Source organism: Antennarius striatus, chromosome 12, assembly GCF_040054535.1.
Source record: "Antennarius striatus isolate MH-2024 chromosome 12, ASM4005453v1, whole genome shotgun sequence".
In the NCBI taxonomy this organism is placed as follows: Eukaryota; Metazoa; Chordata; class Actinopteri; order Lophiiformes; family Antennariidae; genus Antennarius; species Antennarius striatus.
Genome location: NC_090787.1, coordinates 3,008,584 through 3,024,106, shown reverse-complemented (window position 1 = coordinate 3,024,106; position 15,523 = coordinate 3,008,584). Strand labels below are relative to the sequence as shown.

The following is a 15,523-nucleotide window of genomic DNA, read 5'->3' as shown; positions in this document are numbered from 1 at the left end:
CATATGTTGCTAAAGTGTCTCTCAGCTGGCTACAGTCGAGAGGCGGGGTTCACCCAGATGTGTCGCGAGCGCATGGTGGGGCCACATGAAAAACAAATAACCACACACACCTATGATCAGTTTCGACTCATCAATTCACCTAAAATTGCTTATTCTTGGAGGTGGGACGAAGCTGGAATAACCCAGAGAGAACCCATGCAGACATACACACACATTTATATTTAAAAAAAAACTGTGAAATGGTGTGTGTCTTGAGGAGAACTGGGGTGGCCTCTGTTGCCTGCAGTAAAACTAATTGATGAAACACTCAGCAGTGACTTGTTCCACTTCAGTTCCTGGACTGTCAGGAACTCTGAGTGGAAACATGTCATGAGGGCTTTTGTCTTTCTGTTGTTTATTGTTGTCACATCTCTGCTCTCCTCTTTAGTTCCGACTGATTTGCTGATTTCAGGCCACGGCGGCCATCACAAATGTCACCAATATCACCAGAACAAAGAAAAACACAAATAACTTACTAGTAGGTATTGTACTTCTAGTCAGTTACACCTTTACCAAACTAAAATCACGCAGCTGACCCTTAAGATGGCTGCTTTTACGCACTTCAAAATAAATTCCTTACCCAAACATCTGAGCAAGGTGCATGCCGGTAGCTGTTCGAATTCATTCTGGTCTGTCTTGTCTGGCTGGTCACACCTCCGAGACACCTTCCGCCGGTGTTCACAGGTGAGTTTGACTTCATCACCGGACCGAGGAGCTGAGACACTGCGAAGAAGAACGGAATCGTTCATACGTCCTACATGGCAGGTTGTTGATTTATTCTGGATAAATTTTACAACCAATTCTGAATTGGTGAATTCTTGGTGCGATAATTTAATTCCCAAGTGTCGCTCTATAGGGATGATAAAAACAATACAAACAAGTACTTTTTATCTTAACAGTCGTGATGACGTCAGACGTCTAATCAGCGAGTGGACCACTGTACATGTGACGTAAGAGTAAAAATTTTACACTTTATTTGGTATCAGCCGTTGTGAAGAACGCACCAGGCGTTCATCCATGCGTCCTCCCGCTCCGACGGACCAAAGTGCGCACCGTGAGCGCGAAGCAGATCGTCGTCAGTTCGAATCCTTTTCTTGTTTATTCTTGTTGTTTTTAACGAAATCGACGTTAAACGATTGAATATTCAAGATGTTTCCTTCTATGTTCTTCCTTTTTCATTACCATTTTGAGAAAATTGACGCAACGTCAAGCGGAAACCACGTATTTTTGACGCATGGGGAATATGTGGCACTTTTATTCTTGAAAGATTTTTGCATATCAAACACTGTCTCCTGGGCTACTAATTAAAACGACTGATATGTGAAAGACTTATTTACTGTGAGCAGTGAAAGAACAAAATAATAAGAAAAAAAGTATTATCTTGTCATTTTGAAATGTGACTCTGTTACTCAGACATCTCAGAGTTTATCCAAGCTGTTAACCCCTGCTGACTTCCTGTCAACTCCAGGTTAACTGACCTAAACTATGAGTTGGGGAGCCTTTTACGCCTTGCTGGGTGGAGTCAACAAACACTCCACCAGCCTGGGGAAGATTTGGCTTTCCGTCCTCTTCATCTTCCGCATCACCATCCTGGTGCTGGCGGCAGAAACTGTCTGGGGCGACGAGCAGTCACGCTTCACGTGCAACACGCAGCAGCCCGGATGCAAGAACGTCTGCTACGACCACTTCTTCCCTGTGTCACACATCCGCCTGTGGTGCCTGCAGCTCATCTTCGTGTCCACTCCTGCCCTGCTGGTGGCCATGCACGTGGCCTACAGGAAACGTGAGAATAAGAAGATCGTTTTGGCCTCCAACGGCACGGAGAAAACCACCAAGAACGATCTGGAGGCCCTGAAGAGGAAGCGTCTATCAATCACAGGGCCCCTGTGGTGGACCTACACCTGCAGCTTGTTCTTCCGGCTCCTGTTCGAGGGCGGCTTCATGTACGCTCTGTACCACGTCTACAACGGCTTCCAGATGCCCCGGCTGGTGAAGTGTGAGCAGTGGCCTTGCCCCAATATGGTGGACTGCTTCATCTCCAGGCCCACGGAGAAGACTATCTTCACCATCTTCATGGTGTCGTCGTCGGTGCTCTGCATGGTGTTGAACATCGCCGAGTTGTTTTACCTCATTGTCAAAGCGCTGATAAGGCACAACTACAGGAGCAGAGAGGTCATGGTGGATGGCCTGAACAAGGGGAAAGTGAAACTCTTATCTTCCCCTGATTCCACCAGCAACAAGATCGTATGAATCCAACTTCACAAAACCTCCAGAATTTGCACCTTTATGACATCTATATCATTACAGGTTCTCAGACTGAGGTTGCTCGAAAATGTTGAAAATTGTGAGGTCATGTTTTGGTCCGGAGGAGAATGAGTCCAGCCTGACATCTAGTGGCTCACTGGAGGAAGGAAAAGCAAGTCCAGTCCAAATTAGAAATGAAGGACAAAAGACTGACTTTAAGTTGTTGCATGTGTTTCATATTAAAAATGCCAGCCGGGTTTTATTAAAAAATAAAAATATACATTTATACAGTGCTAGATGTTCTTGTTGTTGAAACAACCAGCGCTGGAAACCAACAGGTAGCATCCAAAATGCAAAGTGTGATTTGCTTTGCATTTAATTTTGCATGAAGAAGGCAGAAACAAAATAAGAAATTAGAAACACTAAAAATACAATTAAAGATACTAAATATGTTGGACTTTGATTGATCTGCATGTATGAATGCATTATTACAATCAGACTGATTTATATGTGGTTAAAGTTCAGGCCATCCAGGGGCTGTCCAGACCCCCCCACCCCACCCCCGTGTTATTTGGATGGGTGGCGGTGTGTTCACAGCCCAGCTGGCTGTATCAGCTTTCAGCAGACCTTCATTTAAACATCTTGCTAATCACTGCTCACCTCCTTAATGTGAGAAACTATTCTCTGCTGTCATCCAGGAATAGCAGAATTAGATTAGCCACCAGAAAACCTATTATATAAACAGACAGTGGGGTTGTGGTGATTCTGAGGTTACATCATTTGTGTTCCTCGCTCAGGCTGTGGAGCTACAACTCGAAGTGAAACGCTTGTTTTTATCAGGCGGAAATGTTTTTACTGTGAAGCAAATAAAAAATAAATAAGAGTCATTTGCCCTTGATGAATATTCAATAACTAATATTTTTTGTCTGTGGGCACAGAGATGACCTTTGACCTCTTATTTCCTCTAACAGCCAAAAATGCTGATATCAGCCTTTATGAAACGGATATTTTCCTTTAAGGGACAGTAAAGTCAAAATTAACCCGGTCTGTATTTGAAGTATATGATTAAAAAAAACTCTTGGTGGCATTTTTATTTTTTTTTTAAGATCAATGAGAACTTGGAAAAACATGTTACGGACCGGCACCACGACAGCGGAAGTGACGCAACAGGGCCTGACATGCTGTTTTTGTATGTTTTATTTCAGTTTCACAGATCTTCTCAGTAAAATGACCTGTCTATCACTTTTGATATTGTTTACTTTTCGCAAGTGCCATAATCGCATGATAATCTGGTAAAATAAATTAATAAATAAATTGTGCCGTAGCTCCAGACATGAAACAATTATCCACTAAACGAATTCAAAATAAATAATATGATAATATCAAAATGATCTTACCTTCATATCTCATTGGAAATCATCTGGGTGCTCATTGGCAGATTCTCGGATCGTTGGTCATTTTTATCCTGTTTTTCCTTGCTCTCCATTTCCTTCCAAGATTTCCAGAAGTTATTCTGAAGGAAGATAGGTTCTTCTGTTTGTGTTCGAGTCCCATTCACCTCACAGGTAACCATGGCTTTACCGGGTTTATCACTTTAGTGATCGTATTGTGCTCCAATGGCTGCCCTGACAGTAAAGCTAATTTTAAGTGACATATATGTTATTCATCATTACGAAAAATAGAAGAAAAAAATACATTTCATATGTGTAGCATCATCCTTTGGTCAAAAAAGGCTTAAAATCTGCGCCGCAGCAGCTTCCGCATTCAGTGGTCACGTGGGCGTCATACGTCACTGGGGCCAAACAGCTGAGCAGCCATAAGAAAAAAAATGCGATTCTAGACGCGATTTACACCAAAAATATAATGGTTATCTGCGCGGTTTCCTGACCACAGGGATGACACCAAATATCAAGAATTTATATTTTTCTTCATTTTTTCAGAATGATAAACAGAATATATATCACTTTAAAATGAGTTTACTGTCCCTTTAAGCGACATTTTGTGTCATAATTTATCTGCCTTCAACCTCAAACAGCACATGAATAATCAGAGAGTAAATGTTTGTGGTCGTGTTTGGTACCTAAGAAGATTTTTTTATTACACTCACACTTTAATCCTTGGATTTTTTTTTTGCTCTCTGAGTCAATAAATCTTTTTTTTTTTAATGAAACACTGTCATTTTATTTTATTTATTCCTTCCTTTCCTTCTCTTGATAATTTTTGGTTTCAGATGAAACATCATCTTTTCTTCTTATGTTTTTGGTTATTCTGTATTTTTACACCTTTAAAATTGTGTTGCATTATTATTGTTGACTGTTTCATAAATAATCCCCTGATTTTGGAGGATGTTCTTTCTTGAATTCCTTTTCCGGATGTTAAAATTATGTCCTGCTCAGAGACAAAAAAAACACACACAAAATTTTTGTTGCTCTTCATACACATTTTTTATACATTATTTGAGGCTTTAATAGGATGAAAACTGTCCAGACGAGGTTATGATTTTGTGGAATGATGATGTTTTGGAGAGTTTCAAGTCATGTTTAAATTTTTTCTCATTTCGGTAAAGGTTTTGGCACATTTTTGGCAACTTTTTACGCATACCTCGGACGGGGTTTTAGGGTAGTGGGCAGGGGCGTGGTGTGACTCCGGACAGGCTGATGACTCTGTGGATTCACTCATGCATGGTCACACAATGTGACAGTCCAGACATGGCTGGAAACGTGAGGCAGCTCCGTCGAACCGAGCCTCATCTCCGAGCTCAAGCCTCCCCCACAAACTAACAACAAAAGGAAAACTTCTTGGCTGCGCGTAACGGGCCCCGGACTGACGGTGGAACCGGCGGCGCGCTTGGAGAAGATCGTGCACCAGCGAGTTTAAGAGTCAGCTTTTCAAAAAGTGTTGGTTGGGCTGTCAGGGAGGCGACAAGTTGCGGGTTCGAGACCCCAGAGACGCGGAGGGCGGTCGCTGCACTGTCTTTTCAACGCACTCAAACGATGGAACCTATGATGGCAATCGAAATTGGTTCTCGTAATTAACTATGGGATCTCCAGTCTAAAGGTATGGCGGCAACAATTCGACGTGACCTTTTCTATGTATTTAATGGTTGTAATTAAGTCGGAGTTGCTTCGGTTTGACTACAGGAGACAAAAGCCGCACAAAAGCCCGCGGCGCGTAAAGGGGACTCTGGCACTCTCTGTATTGTCATCCTGTCAGGAATGGCTTTGTATTTGAACCTGGCTCTGTCTGTTACCAGCCGACAGAAATACCACAAATACCTGTAAAAGTGACACAAGTGTCACCAATGCAAACTTTATCACTACTGAGTCAAAACAATGTGAAATCAGTAACTCGACTCCCTGCAGTGTCCCCAAAAGTTAGAGCTGAATATTTAAATTTCAAATTTTAGGCTGTCTCTAACTGGAAAAATAAATTAGACTTTTTTAAACTATGTTCAGTTTCTAGTTTCCAACTAGAATTGTTGCTCCAGTCCTGATGCAGGTGATGTCAAACAGACCTTAACCGTATTCCTACCTCAGTAAGTTGTTTTCTCTTTCAGGTGTCATGCACATTGTGAACCCTGGTCGATGGAGTTATTACCTTTAACACAAGAAAATTTTAGTAAGTGTCCTCTCTGTTCCGAGTATGTGTTTCATTTGTTGTTTGTCTGGACGTGAGGTTGTCTAAAAGTTCTGAAGAAGCCACTGCTTGGCTCTAAATACATTTATTCCCCATCTGAGGTTGGAAAAGATAAGACATAAATAATTTATTCAGCTTCAGAAAAGTTTTTTATGAAGGATTATTTACATGACAGACCCAGATTTAGTGTGAAAAACTATTGTTAACTAGTTGTTTTGACTATTTTACGAGTTTTAAAATGTAAGAAACATATTTTTCTGTTCCTTTAATGTTTATTGAACATATTTAGGGTTTGGCTGTTTGTTGGATGACACAACTTTAAACCCCTCGAAAACATTACTCTTGTCTAAATGAATTCAAACATCAAATAAAAAATTAAAAGAGAAAAATAGAAAAGAGGATTTAAATGGTTCGGAATGCGTTCGTTTCACTTTTAAGTATCACAAAAATTATTCTCGCTCTTCCATTGTTTTATTCTTATTTATTATTGTAATTACACATTTTTTTCCGTAATGGAAATTCTTACAGTCGACAGAGGGAGAGGAAGGGAGGGTGGCGTGAATGTGTGTATGGTGGTATTTGTGTGTGTGTGTGTGTGTGTGTGTGTGTGTGTGTGTGTGTGTGTGTGTGTGTGTGTGTGTGTGTGTGTGCGCTTGTGTGTGTGAATTGGCCACACCAGAGCCCCATCTCTGCTAAATGCTGTTTTTGAACATTATAATGTTGATCTCAGCACATGCCTGCTGGGCAGTGGAGCGAGCGGGGCGAGAGAGGCAGGCCTGACATAGAGAGAGAGAGGGCGAGAGGGAGAGAGACAGTGGGAGCCGGGTTGGGTCAAACAGGTGGCCTGTACAGTAAACGAGATGCTAACAAGCGGAGGGTAAAGCAAACGGAGGGTAAAGTTTTCTCTGAGGGTAAAGAGAACGGCGCTGCGCTCATCATCTTCAGCCAATGTTCTACTCTCCGTTTCTATGAATGCATGAGTGTCCATGAGGGTGGTGTCCATCTCTTCGTCAGGGGATGTAGAGCTTTATATCTACGTCCTTCTTAACCACTAAACTTCCTGCCTGCGTGTATCGATGGGATATTGGCTTGTACATTCGTGAAGTTGCCTCACACACATTTAGACACATTCTTTTAGCAAATTAGCCGCATAAATAAGTCACGTATGTTAGAAGCGAGCGGAGGCGTGTTCACAGATCTGACACACACACCTTCAGATAATGTGTGTGAAGTCGTCGAGGTGAAAAGCTTAGGTTGGGCGTCTAAATCTGTCTGTTCGTGTGGAACGAGTCCGTCAAGACAATTCAGATAAACTGAAGGACTTCCTGTTTGTATGTCCACTGTTTGAATGACAAATGTCCAGACTGACTGCAAGTGCTTTGACTACATTCAGCAGTCTTTTGACCTCTGCTGACACCCTTTCTGTCCTCTTTCTGTTCCTGTCTTTGTCCACTCCAGCCTGTACTCTCCCCATAGGCTAGAAGTCTTGAAGTATGGGCGACTGGAGCTTTCTGGGGCGGCTGTTGGAGAACGCTCAGGAGCACTCGACGGTCATCGGCAAAGTGTGGCTGACTGTTCTCTTCATCTTCAGGATCCTGGTGCTGGGGGCCGCGGCCGAAGAGGTGTGGGGCGACGAGCAGTCGGACTTCACCTGCAACACCCAGCAGCCCGGTTGCGAGAACGTCTGCTACGACGAGGCCTTCCCCATCTCGCACATCCGCTTCTGGGTGCTGCAGATCATCTTCGTGTCCACGCCGACGCTCATTTATCTGGGCCACGTGCTGCACATCGTCCGCATGGAGGAGAAGCGGAAAGAGAAGGAGGAGGAAATGCGGAAAGCTAACAGGTTCCAAGAGGAGAAAGAACTCCTTTACAGAAACGGTGGAGATGCTGGAGGAGGAGGCGGTAAGAAAGAGAAGCCGCCAATCAGGGACGAGCACGGCAAAATCCGCATCAGAGGCGCTTTGCTGCGCACCTATGTGTTTAACATTATTTTCAAGACCCTGTTTGAAGTGGGATTCATTTTGGGCCAGTACTTCCTCTATGGCTTCCAGCTGAGGCCCCTGTATAAGTGTGCACGTTGGCCCTGCCCCAACACCGTGGACTGCTTCATATCGAGGCCGACTGAAAAGACTATTTTTATTATATTTATGCTTGTGGTGGCTTGCGTGTCTCTTTTGCTGAATTTATTAGAGATCTATCATCTTGGATGGAAGAAACTCAAACAGGGCATGATCAACGAGTTTGCCCCCGACCACAAGCCGCTGCACCGCGTCGACATCGCAGAGCCTGAGTGTTCGGCCTCGGCCTCCAGAACTGCCCCATCCAGGCTTAGTTACCCCCCCAACTACACAGATGTGACGGCGGGCAGCGGAGCGTTCCTTCCACCGATGGGTCCGGCGGCCGTGCCCCCGCCGGCAGAGTTCAAGATGGCCGAGCTCCAGCAGGATCGTCCCTTCCGCCAGCCCTCCCCTTCCTCCCACTACTACATCAGCAACAACAACAACCACAGGCTGGCCACGCAGCAGAACTGGGCCAACTTGGCCACCGAGCAGCAGACTCGGGAGATGAAGGTCACCTCTCCTTCTCCATCCTCCTCTTCCTCCGCCAGCATCAACAACGTGCAGCAGCAGCTGCCCGCAGACGCTGGTCCTCTTCCTCCCAGCCGCAGCCTGACCAGCAACGGCAACATCAGCAGCACGAGCGGTCCTGCCTCCAACGCTGGCAGCTGGGTGGAGGAGAAGGATGAGCAGGATGAAGGCCGCATCACCACCACCACCACCACCACCACCACAGTGGAGATGCACCAGCCCCCGGTGGTGGCCGGTGAAGATCCACGACGGCTCAGTCGGGCCAGCAAGAGCAGCAGCGTCAAGACCCGGCCGAGCGACCTGGCTGTCTGAAGCTCCAAAGAGATTTTATGTCCCCAAAACCTTCCATAACCGACACCCCGCTCACCCCACAATACAGTGAAGGAAATTCACTGAAAACTAACAAAAAGATCGTATCCATGGCGACGAGAAGCAGGAAGCGGCGTGATAACAGAGCGCATGTAGCTGACGTGAATTGCGGTGATCAGCAGGATGTTGATTTAGTGCAATCGGTGAGTTGCGGAAGAGTTGATGGAGAGTTTGTGTTTTTAGATTGTCTTAATTTATGCACACAAATGTGATCATGCAGCTCTGTAACGTTGGACCCCCCCACCCCACCCCCACCCCTCAGTAGTGGGTGGAGACTTGATGGGTTTGCGTCAAAATGGACTCACTTCACCACCTTGTTTGGTTTTGGGTGAAGATTTTGTGGCGGTTCTCAGACTGATCACCCAAACGGAAAAGATTGGTTATTTGACATTTGGTTTATCTCGTTTATCATTTTTATTTGCTTTACCAGTTGAGTCGGTGGCGTAGGTGTTAGCTTTGTGTCGTGACAACCACCATTTTATCGACAGTACAGTATTCGATATGTGGTGTTCCATGTCGTTGTGCATGAAACTCGTTTTGCCCTGCAACTCACCGATTCACGGGAAAATTTGCATTGGCAAAGTTAAGGTAGCTTCGTCTTACCCATGATTCCTTGCAGCGCTTCTTGCACAGACAGACTCGTCTTTGACCTAGAGATCAGAATGTTGCTTCCATGCTTAGAATACAAGAAAAAGAACCAGAGCAGAATCTTTTACGCTTGCTTGCCTCTGTGATGTCTGAAAGTCGCTCTGCGCTAACTGCACGAGGAAAAAGAAATGGTCTAAAGAATAAGTTTATGTTCGGTCAGATGAACAAACCCCAAAATCTCCATGGATAGACTAGAAACTGCAGTTTCCAAATTTGGATATTCTTGCCAAAACAACTCAAACCAAACAACGCACCTGAAGATCAATTATTTTTTCCCCATTACACATTTCTTGTTCTTGTTCTTGTTCTACTTCATTGGTTTTATTCTGAAAAGTGCTATTTTTTTAACTGAATTGAATTCAACGCATAAATTGCATACTTGTAGAAGTCAGTTTGGCTGCGATTTAAAACCAGACTAATTGACTGCAGTCGTGATGATGATCTTTAGAAGACCGCAGTCCAGTGTCTCTGTTGTGTTTCTGTGCTGTTTGGTTCACAATCCAGGCACTCACTCTCAGTTTGTTTCACTTTTAACAGCCTTAATCCACAAGATTATCATGTAAATACAGTCATTTAATAATCTGTGTGCTGCATGGAACAAATTAAGCTCCAAATTGTGCAGAAATATTCTAAAAGAGCACGTTTTCTTGCAGTTATGCACAGGCTCACACACTGGAATAAGGGTTGTGTGGCAGCAGCTGTTATTTTCATTCTATGGAGGTTTATTTAAATGACGGTACTCTAAATTGCATCTTCATTCGCTTACAACACACAACTCCAAAAATATAAGCAACCTTTCCCAGTTTCTTGTTCAAAAGGACAAAAAAAATCTTTGTTATCCACATTTGTTTTTGATCCCTAAAGTTTACATCTTGGTAGTTGATAAAGATTTGCACATTTAGGAAAGAAAATTGCTGTTCTGCAAAGTTAATATTGGTAGAAATAGAGAGAGAAAGAGAGAGAGAGAGAGAGAGAGACAGAGAGAGGAAGGGGGCGGCACTCCTCCATCCTCAAAGGAAGAAATGTCTTAAAAATATAATGCAGTGGCTCTTCATAGAAAAGGCAGTATTAAGAAAAAAAGAAAGTGTTGTTAATGGAAAACTAAGATAAGGATGAGTTAGAAGATTTTAAAAAACAACAACAAGAGAGAGAGAGTTTGGGTATTTTTCTGTGTTCTCATTGGTCGAGTCTCTGGTTTCGCCCTCAAATCAGACGACTCCACTGTTAGCTGGGTAGCTGGCCCTTCCCTAACCCTGCAAACAAACACCTGACAGGTTTTTGTTGTTGTTTTTGTTGTTGTTTTCCAAGCCTTCGTGACTCTCTCTCCTCTTACTGTTCATGCAGAGCATAATTGATTTCTCTGGAGGAGGAAACAACTCCCAGGATTCAAAGCAGCAGCCTATTTTCAACGCTGTCTTAAACAAGAGAAGTGCCTTGTGTATGAATGATTCTTTTGTAAGAACAAGTTGATGTAAATGTTCATTTACCTCAAATGTTTACAAAACTGTTACTAAATAAATTTTTGTACCATATTTGTTGGTCTTGCATTCATGCTTGATGGCTTTCATCGTTTAGCGCAAGCTTTGAACGCCTCGTTTTTTGTGGGCGGGGCCTTAAAACTACTACTAGTATACAGTATTGCTATATTGGTTCTCTTGTCGAATTTTCCTTATTTATAATTCAAAAGTTTTTAAGTAGGAAGTTTAAGACAAATTATTATAAGCACATGACAGAAAAAAATATATTATTATTGACCCTAATAGTTATTTAAACAGTTAAAGATCATTTAGCTTCTGCATCTTTTATTTTAACTATGATTAATTTATTTAAGCTAATTGATATAATCTAATTTTAAAATTAAATCAATAACAGCTTTATTTTAAGGAATAATTCATGTTTACTTTCAGTATTATGTTGTTTTCATTCATTACATCATCTGTAGGTTCATTTACTTCCTGTTCTCTGTCAGGTCATGTGTTGCGTTCATACTGCCGGTAGCCTCGTTGACCTCCGACCTCCCGACTGCTTGCTCCCTCACTCCGCATTCCAGCAGCCAATGTCAGAATGTGAACCAAGCCAGAGGCTTGGTCCCAGCCGGACCCACATGGTACCCACATCTAGAAATAACTGAAGTCAGATGGACGTGTCAGAATCACGTCTGAGAGTGAAGCATCGACCGCAAGGACTGAATAATAATTTGCAACACAGTGAAAAACACGATGGAGGAGATGAAACACACCGCTTCTAGGAAAGTTTGATATTTGGACACAGTCACACATACAGAGTGCTGGTTCAGTTGGTAAGTGTGAAGTCTTTCACACCAATTTCCTAAAATATCTTGCAGTGCAGGTGTTCTGTAGGGCGTGGCACTGGCCAGGGTTCTGACCTCACGATCCAAACATTATTTGATCCAGCAAAGGAGTCTATGATCAAATGTTGAAATCTAGTTACAGGAAGAGCAACAAACTCCTTCACTCAGTCTCAGCAGTGTCATCAGCCACCACCATCATCACTAGTGTCTGGTTTGTGTGATGGTTCTATGTTTGATTACATGGTTCTGTTCTGTTTTGGTCCAGCCAACCAAAACATAGAACAGGGAGTAATACCTCCTTGTTAGTATAGTGGTGAGTATGGGGTTTGATTCCCCAATGGGGAACTTACATTTTAGGGGGCGGCAGGAGCTCAATCCACTAAATCTTGGACTGGAGACTGGAAGTCACCGACTTCCCTATAAGGATTTGCAGTTAATTAACATTTAAAAAATTAAATTAAAATGGCAACAAAAATGCAATATGAATTTTATTTTTTTTAATTTTATTAATATAAATATGAATTTAAAATATCATAAAATAATATATATAATTTAAGGTATATTGCCAATATTTTTTATTTTTATTATTATTATTATTATTATTATCGTTATTATTATTGTTATTATTATACAGCATGGACATCTCGTGGGCCTGATGCTCTGGGGATCTGGCGTGAGGTCTGTGGGCTGAGTGCTGGACATGAGTGGGGGCCTCTTGGCTCCAGTGGCTGAGGAGTGATGGGAGATACGGGGTCCGTTGGCAGGACTCTGTGGCCTCAGCCTGTCAGTCACTCAGCAGCTCTGTTTCCACTGTGGCTTGAACAGAGCGTTAATACTTCTTGCGACACGTCCATCGAACATCCTGCAGCTTTCCCTTCATTCACAGAGATAAAACAACAGTTTCTAAACTGACCACTTGTCCATGACCGTGTTGCACAGCAGACATTGTGGGAATGCGTCCTGTTTTTTTGGCCCCTGTGAACCGCCACTTGGCCCTGTGGTGGAAAAGCGACTGCAACAAAGGGAGAGCGTCGGCCCCTGAGTCACCAGTCTTCAGCTGAGAGCAGACAGGAGGCTATATTTAGCCTTCAATCACCTCTCAAATTCACACTCAGCCCACAGCACAAATACCTCAGGTCCTCATTATGTATTTCAGGAGTGTGATGAATTTGTTTCTGAAGGCCACTCTGCCAGCTCATGGAAAGATGCTTTTCCAGTCGGGCACCTACTGTTAAACTTCTGCATGCATCTTTTAATGATTACATTACGAAAAACCTGACAGCTGTTCACAAAAACTAGTCATGAAATTTAAAAAAAAATACTTTTGCAAAAAGAGGTGATTGTAATTGCAAACCAATCTTCCCTATAGAAAAGGATGCTGGGATTTCATGATCACTGACGTTTGGGATCTAAAAGCAACCCCAGGATAAAGTAAAAGTTGTTTTTGTTTAATTATTTCATAAAGAGATGAAAGCTTCTTTCTCTTTACTGTGTGATTTATTTACTGACAAAGTTTGATGAATAATGATAAATTAAAAATAAATCAGTGGTTTGTGTGTCATGAAGGAATATCAGCTCCTCCTCCCGTAGGATGATCTGCTGATCCGTCACCTTCACCTGCCTCCAGCTGTTGAAACCATAAATGATGTAATGTTGCAGCGTCTGAACGGAGCGTCACCTTTGGGGGGGCTTGTTTTGACTGTGTGTCTGTAGACAAAGAGGGGCTGCAGGTGGAGGCAGGGAGGCATTATGTGGATGTCAGCTCTATAGCAACACCTACAGGTCAGGTAAGGGTGGACACGGAGGCCACGCTTCACCTGGACTCAACTCAGCAGCAATGCATCAGGACCCGGCTGCTGGAGGATGAATCGTGTGTTTAAAACAACAGTATTTATCTATTTCGACAGATGGAGAGAGTTTAAACATGATGCCAGAATTAAAAAAAAGCATGATAAAAGGATTTCTGGGTTCAGGATGTTTTCTTACTTAATAATATTTCAGTTTATTTCGAGTTGTTTCTTAATCAGACCTAGAACTGGTTCGGTAAAAAGTCCCGAGTGCACAAATCCAGAGTAGAAGTGTTTAGATTTATACATGTTGATTTGATCGTTTACATCCTTTGCACCATCGTAGGGGTCAAAGGTCAAAGCTACAGATCGCTTGACTAACAGAGGCGCAAGCTGAAGAAGAGGGGAGCAGCAGCTGATAAAGATATGAGAGGGAAGAATGTGATCCTGGCTTTGGGGGGTGGGGAGGTTGAGGGTTGGGGGAGCATTGGGGAGGGGGGTGCTGGTGTGTTTTGGAAAAAGGTGACTTTGGCGACTCGGAGGATGGTTGTGTTCACCGCTTCACTCTGGCTGACCAAATAGGGTCAGGCCATCCTAAATTTAACTAATCCAAGCAATGTCTCTTCCTCGACGCCAGAGCTGAGGTTACACCAGTCATGTGTGTGTGTGTGTGTGTGTGTGTGTGTGTGTGTGTGTGTGTGTGTGTGTGTGTGAGAGCACAATGTCGTTCATCAGATGAAACCCAGCTGCCGTCATCCTCACCTTGTAAGCCTGAAAAATAAAATAAAATTGGGTGCTGCAGAACGAAACGAGAGGATGACTGGGAAATAAACGCGCTGCACTTTAACCTACATCCCAGCTACACACTTTCCAACCTGAGAAATGCAGTTGTCATCCATTCCTGCCCTCGGCTGGATGCTGCTTCCACACACACTTCCCTCCCAGTCGCTGTTGTTTTATCATTAAATGGTGACATTAGTTCATATCATGTGATTCCAAGAGGATTCATTGCACATTAGAGGCCCTAATCGCCACCTATAGTCTCTCCCCCGGGCCTCGCCCACATGACCCTGCTGAGCATAGCGCTTTCTTTATGCCCCCTGAAAGCGCTGGGGATTGAGCCCGAACAAAAAAACCCACGAGGGTGAAAAAATGTTTTCAGACCCCTCGCAGGCCTGGCAGCGCGGGCGCACACGGACGTTTTAGCTCCAGATCAATGGGACAAGTTACTGGAGTCTGGCCAACTCCAACAGATAGAACAGAAAGAAAAAGCTTGCCTTTTCAAAAAAATTGCCTCAGTGTTTTTGCACATCCACCCGTTCACCACCACCCCAAAAAAATGTGAGGTGAAACGTGGGGTTTTATTTTTCCTGAAGGGCCATGATTGATTTTTCATTCTCTGCATCTTCTCTGGTTGGAGGTTGTGAGGATGAGGGGGGTCCATCCCGCCTGCAGATGCGGGGTCGTGGCCCTCGACAAAAGACAGGGTTAACAATATTTTTGTTGGGGGGGGGGGGGGTACTTGTAGATCAGGAGCTCAGTGGGACCCCCAGAGGAGTTCACTGTGATGGTGTAGCGCCCTCTATCGGTGTATTGGTGGGACAGGACAGCTGCTAAATATGTGAAGCTTTCTTCTGTTCAATATCTGCCTTCATCTCGGGGCAAATACATAATAGGGCAGTAAAATAAAAATATCCCAGACAGACAACTCATGACGTTCCACCATTTTGCGCGATTGGATCTGGATTTTTATGTAGATCTGGGAGATTCAACCCCCCACCCCCCCACACACCACCTCCAGCTTGTGGCTGAGACAACCCGGATTCAGAGTCAAATGGATTTCATGCCATCAGTAGGGGGGTTAAGGACTTGTCTCTGCACACAGAAGTTCATTCTGC

General features: G+C 43.6%; 2 protein-coding genes across 4 annotated transcripts; both read left to right on the top strand.

The window, feature by feature from the left end:
- Positions 1–668: 668 nt before the first annotated feature.
- On the top strand, positions 669–3,603 carry LOC137604910 (gap junction beta-2 protein-like). Its single transcript, XM_068329150.1, has 2 exons — positions 669–804; positions 1,508–3,603. Exon 2 carries the CDS (start codon positions 1,525–1,527, stop codon positions 2,287–2,289), a length of 765 nt encoding a protein of 254 aa, XP_068185251.1. The 5' UTR covers positions 669–804; positions 1,508–1,524; the 3' UTR covers positions 2,290–3,603.
- Positions 3,604–4,921: 1,318 nt separating this feature from the next.
- gja3 (gap junction protein, alpha 3) lies at positions 4,922–11,046 on the top strand. Of its 3 annotated transcripts, XR_011037656.1 has the most exons (4): positions 4,922–5,340; positions 5,840–5,901; positions 7,378–9,022; positions 10,872–11,046. XR_011037656.1 is itself a non-coding variant. In XM_068328458.1 (3 exons), exon 3 carries the CDS (start codon positions 7,413–7,415, stop codon positions 8,820–8,822), a length of 1,410 nt encoding a protein of 469 aa, XP_068184559.1. In that variant the 5' UTR covers positions 4,922–5,340; positions 5,840–5,901; positions 7,378–7,412; the 3' UTR covers positions 8,823–11,046. The 3 variants fall into 3 exon arrangements, 2 of the variants coding, with proteins under 2 accessions (XP_068184559.1, XP_068184560.1); XM_068328458.1 differs by having other exon boundaries at positions 7,378–11,046; XM_068328459.1 differs by lacking the exons at positions 4,922–5,340; positions 5,840–5,901 and adding an exon at positions 6,727–6,830 and having other exon boundaries at positions 7,378–11,046.
- Positions 11,047–15,523: the final 4,477 nt, after the last annotated feature.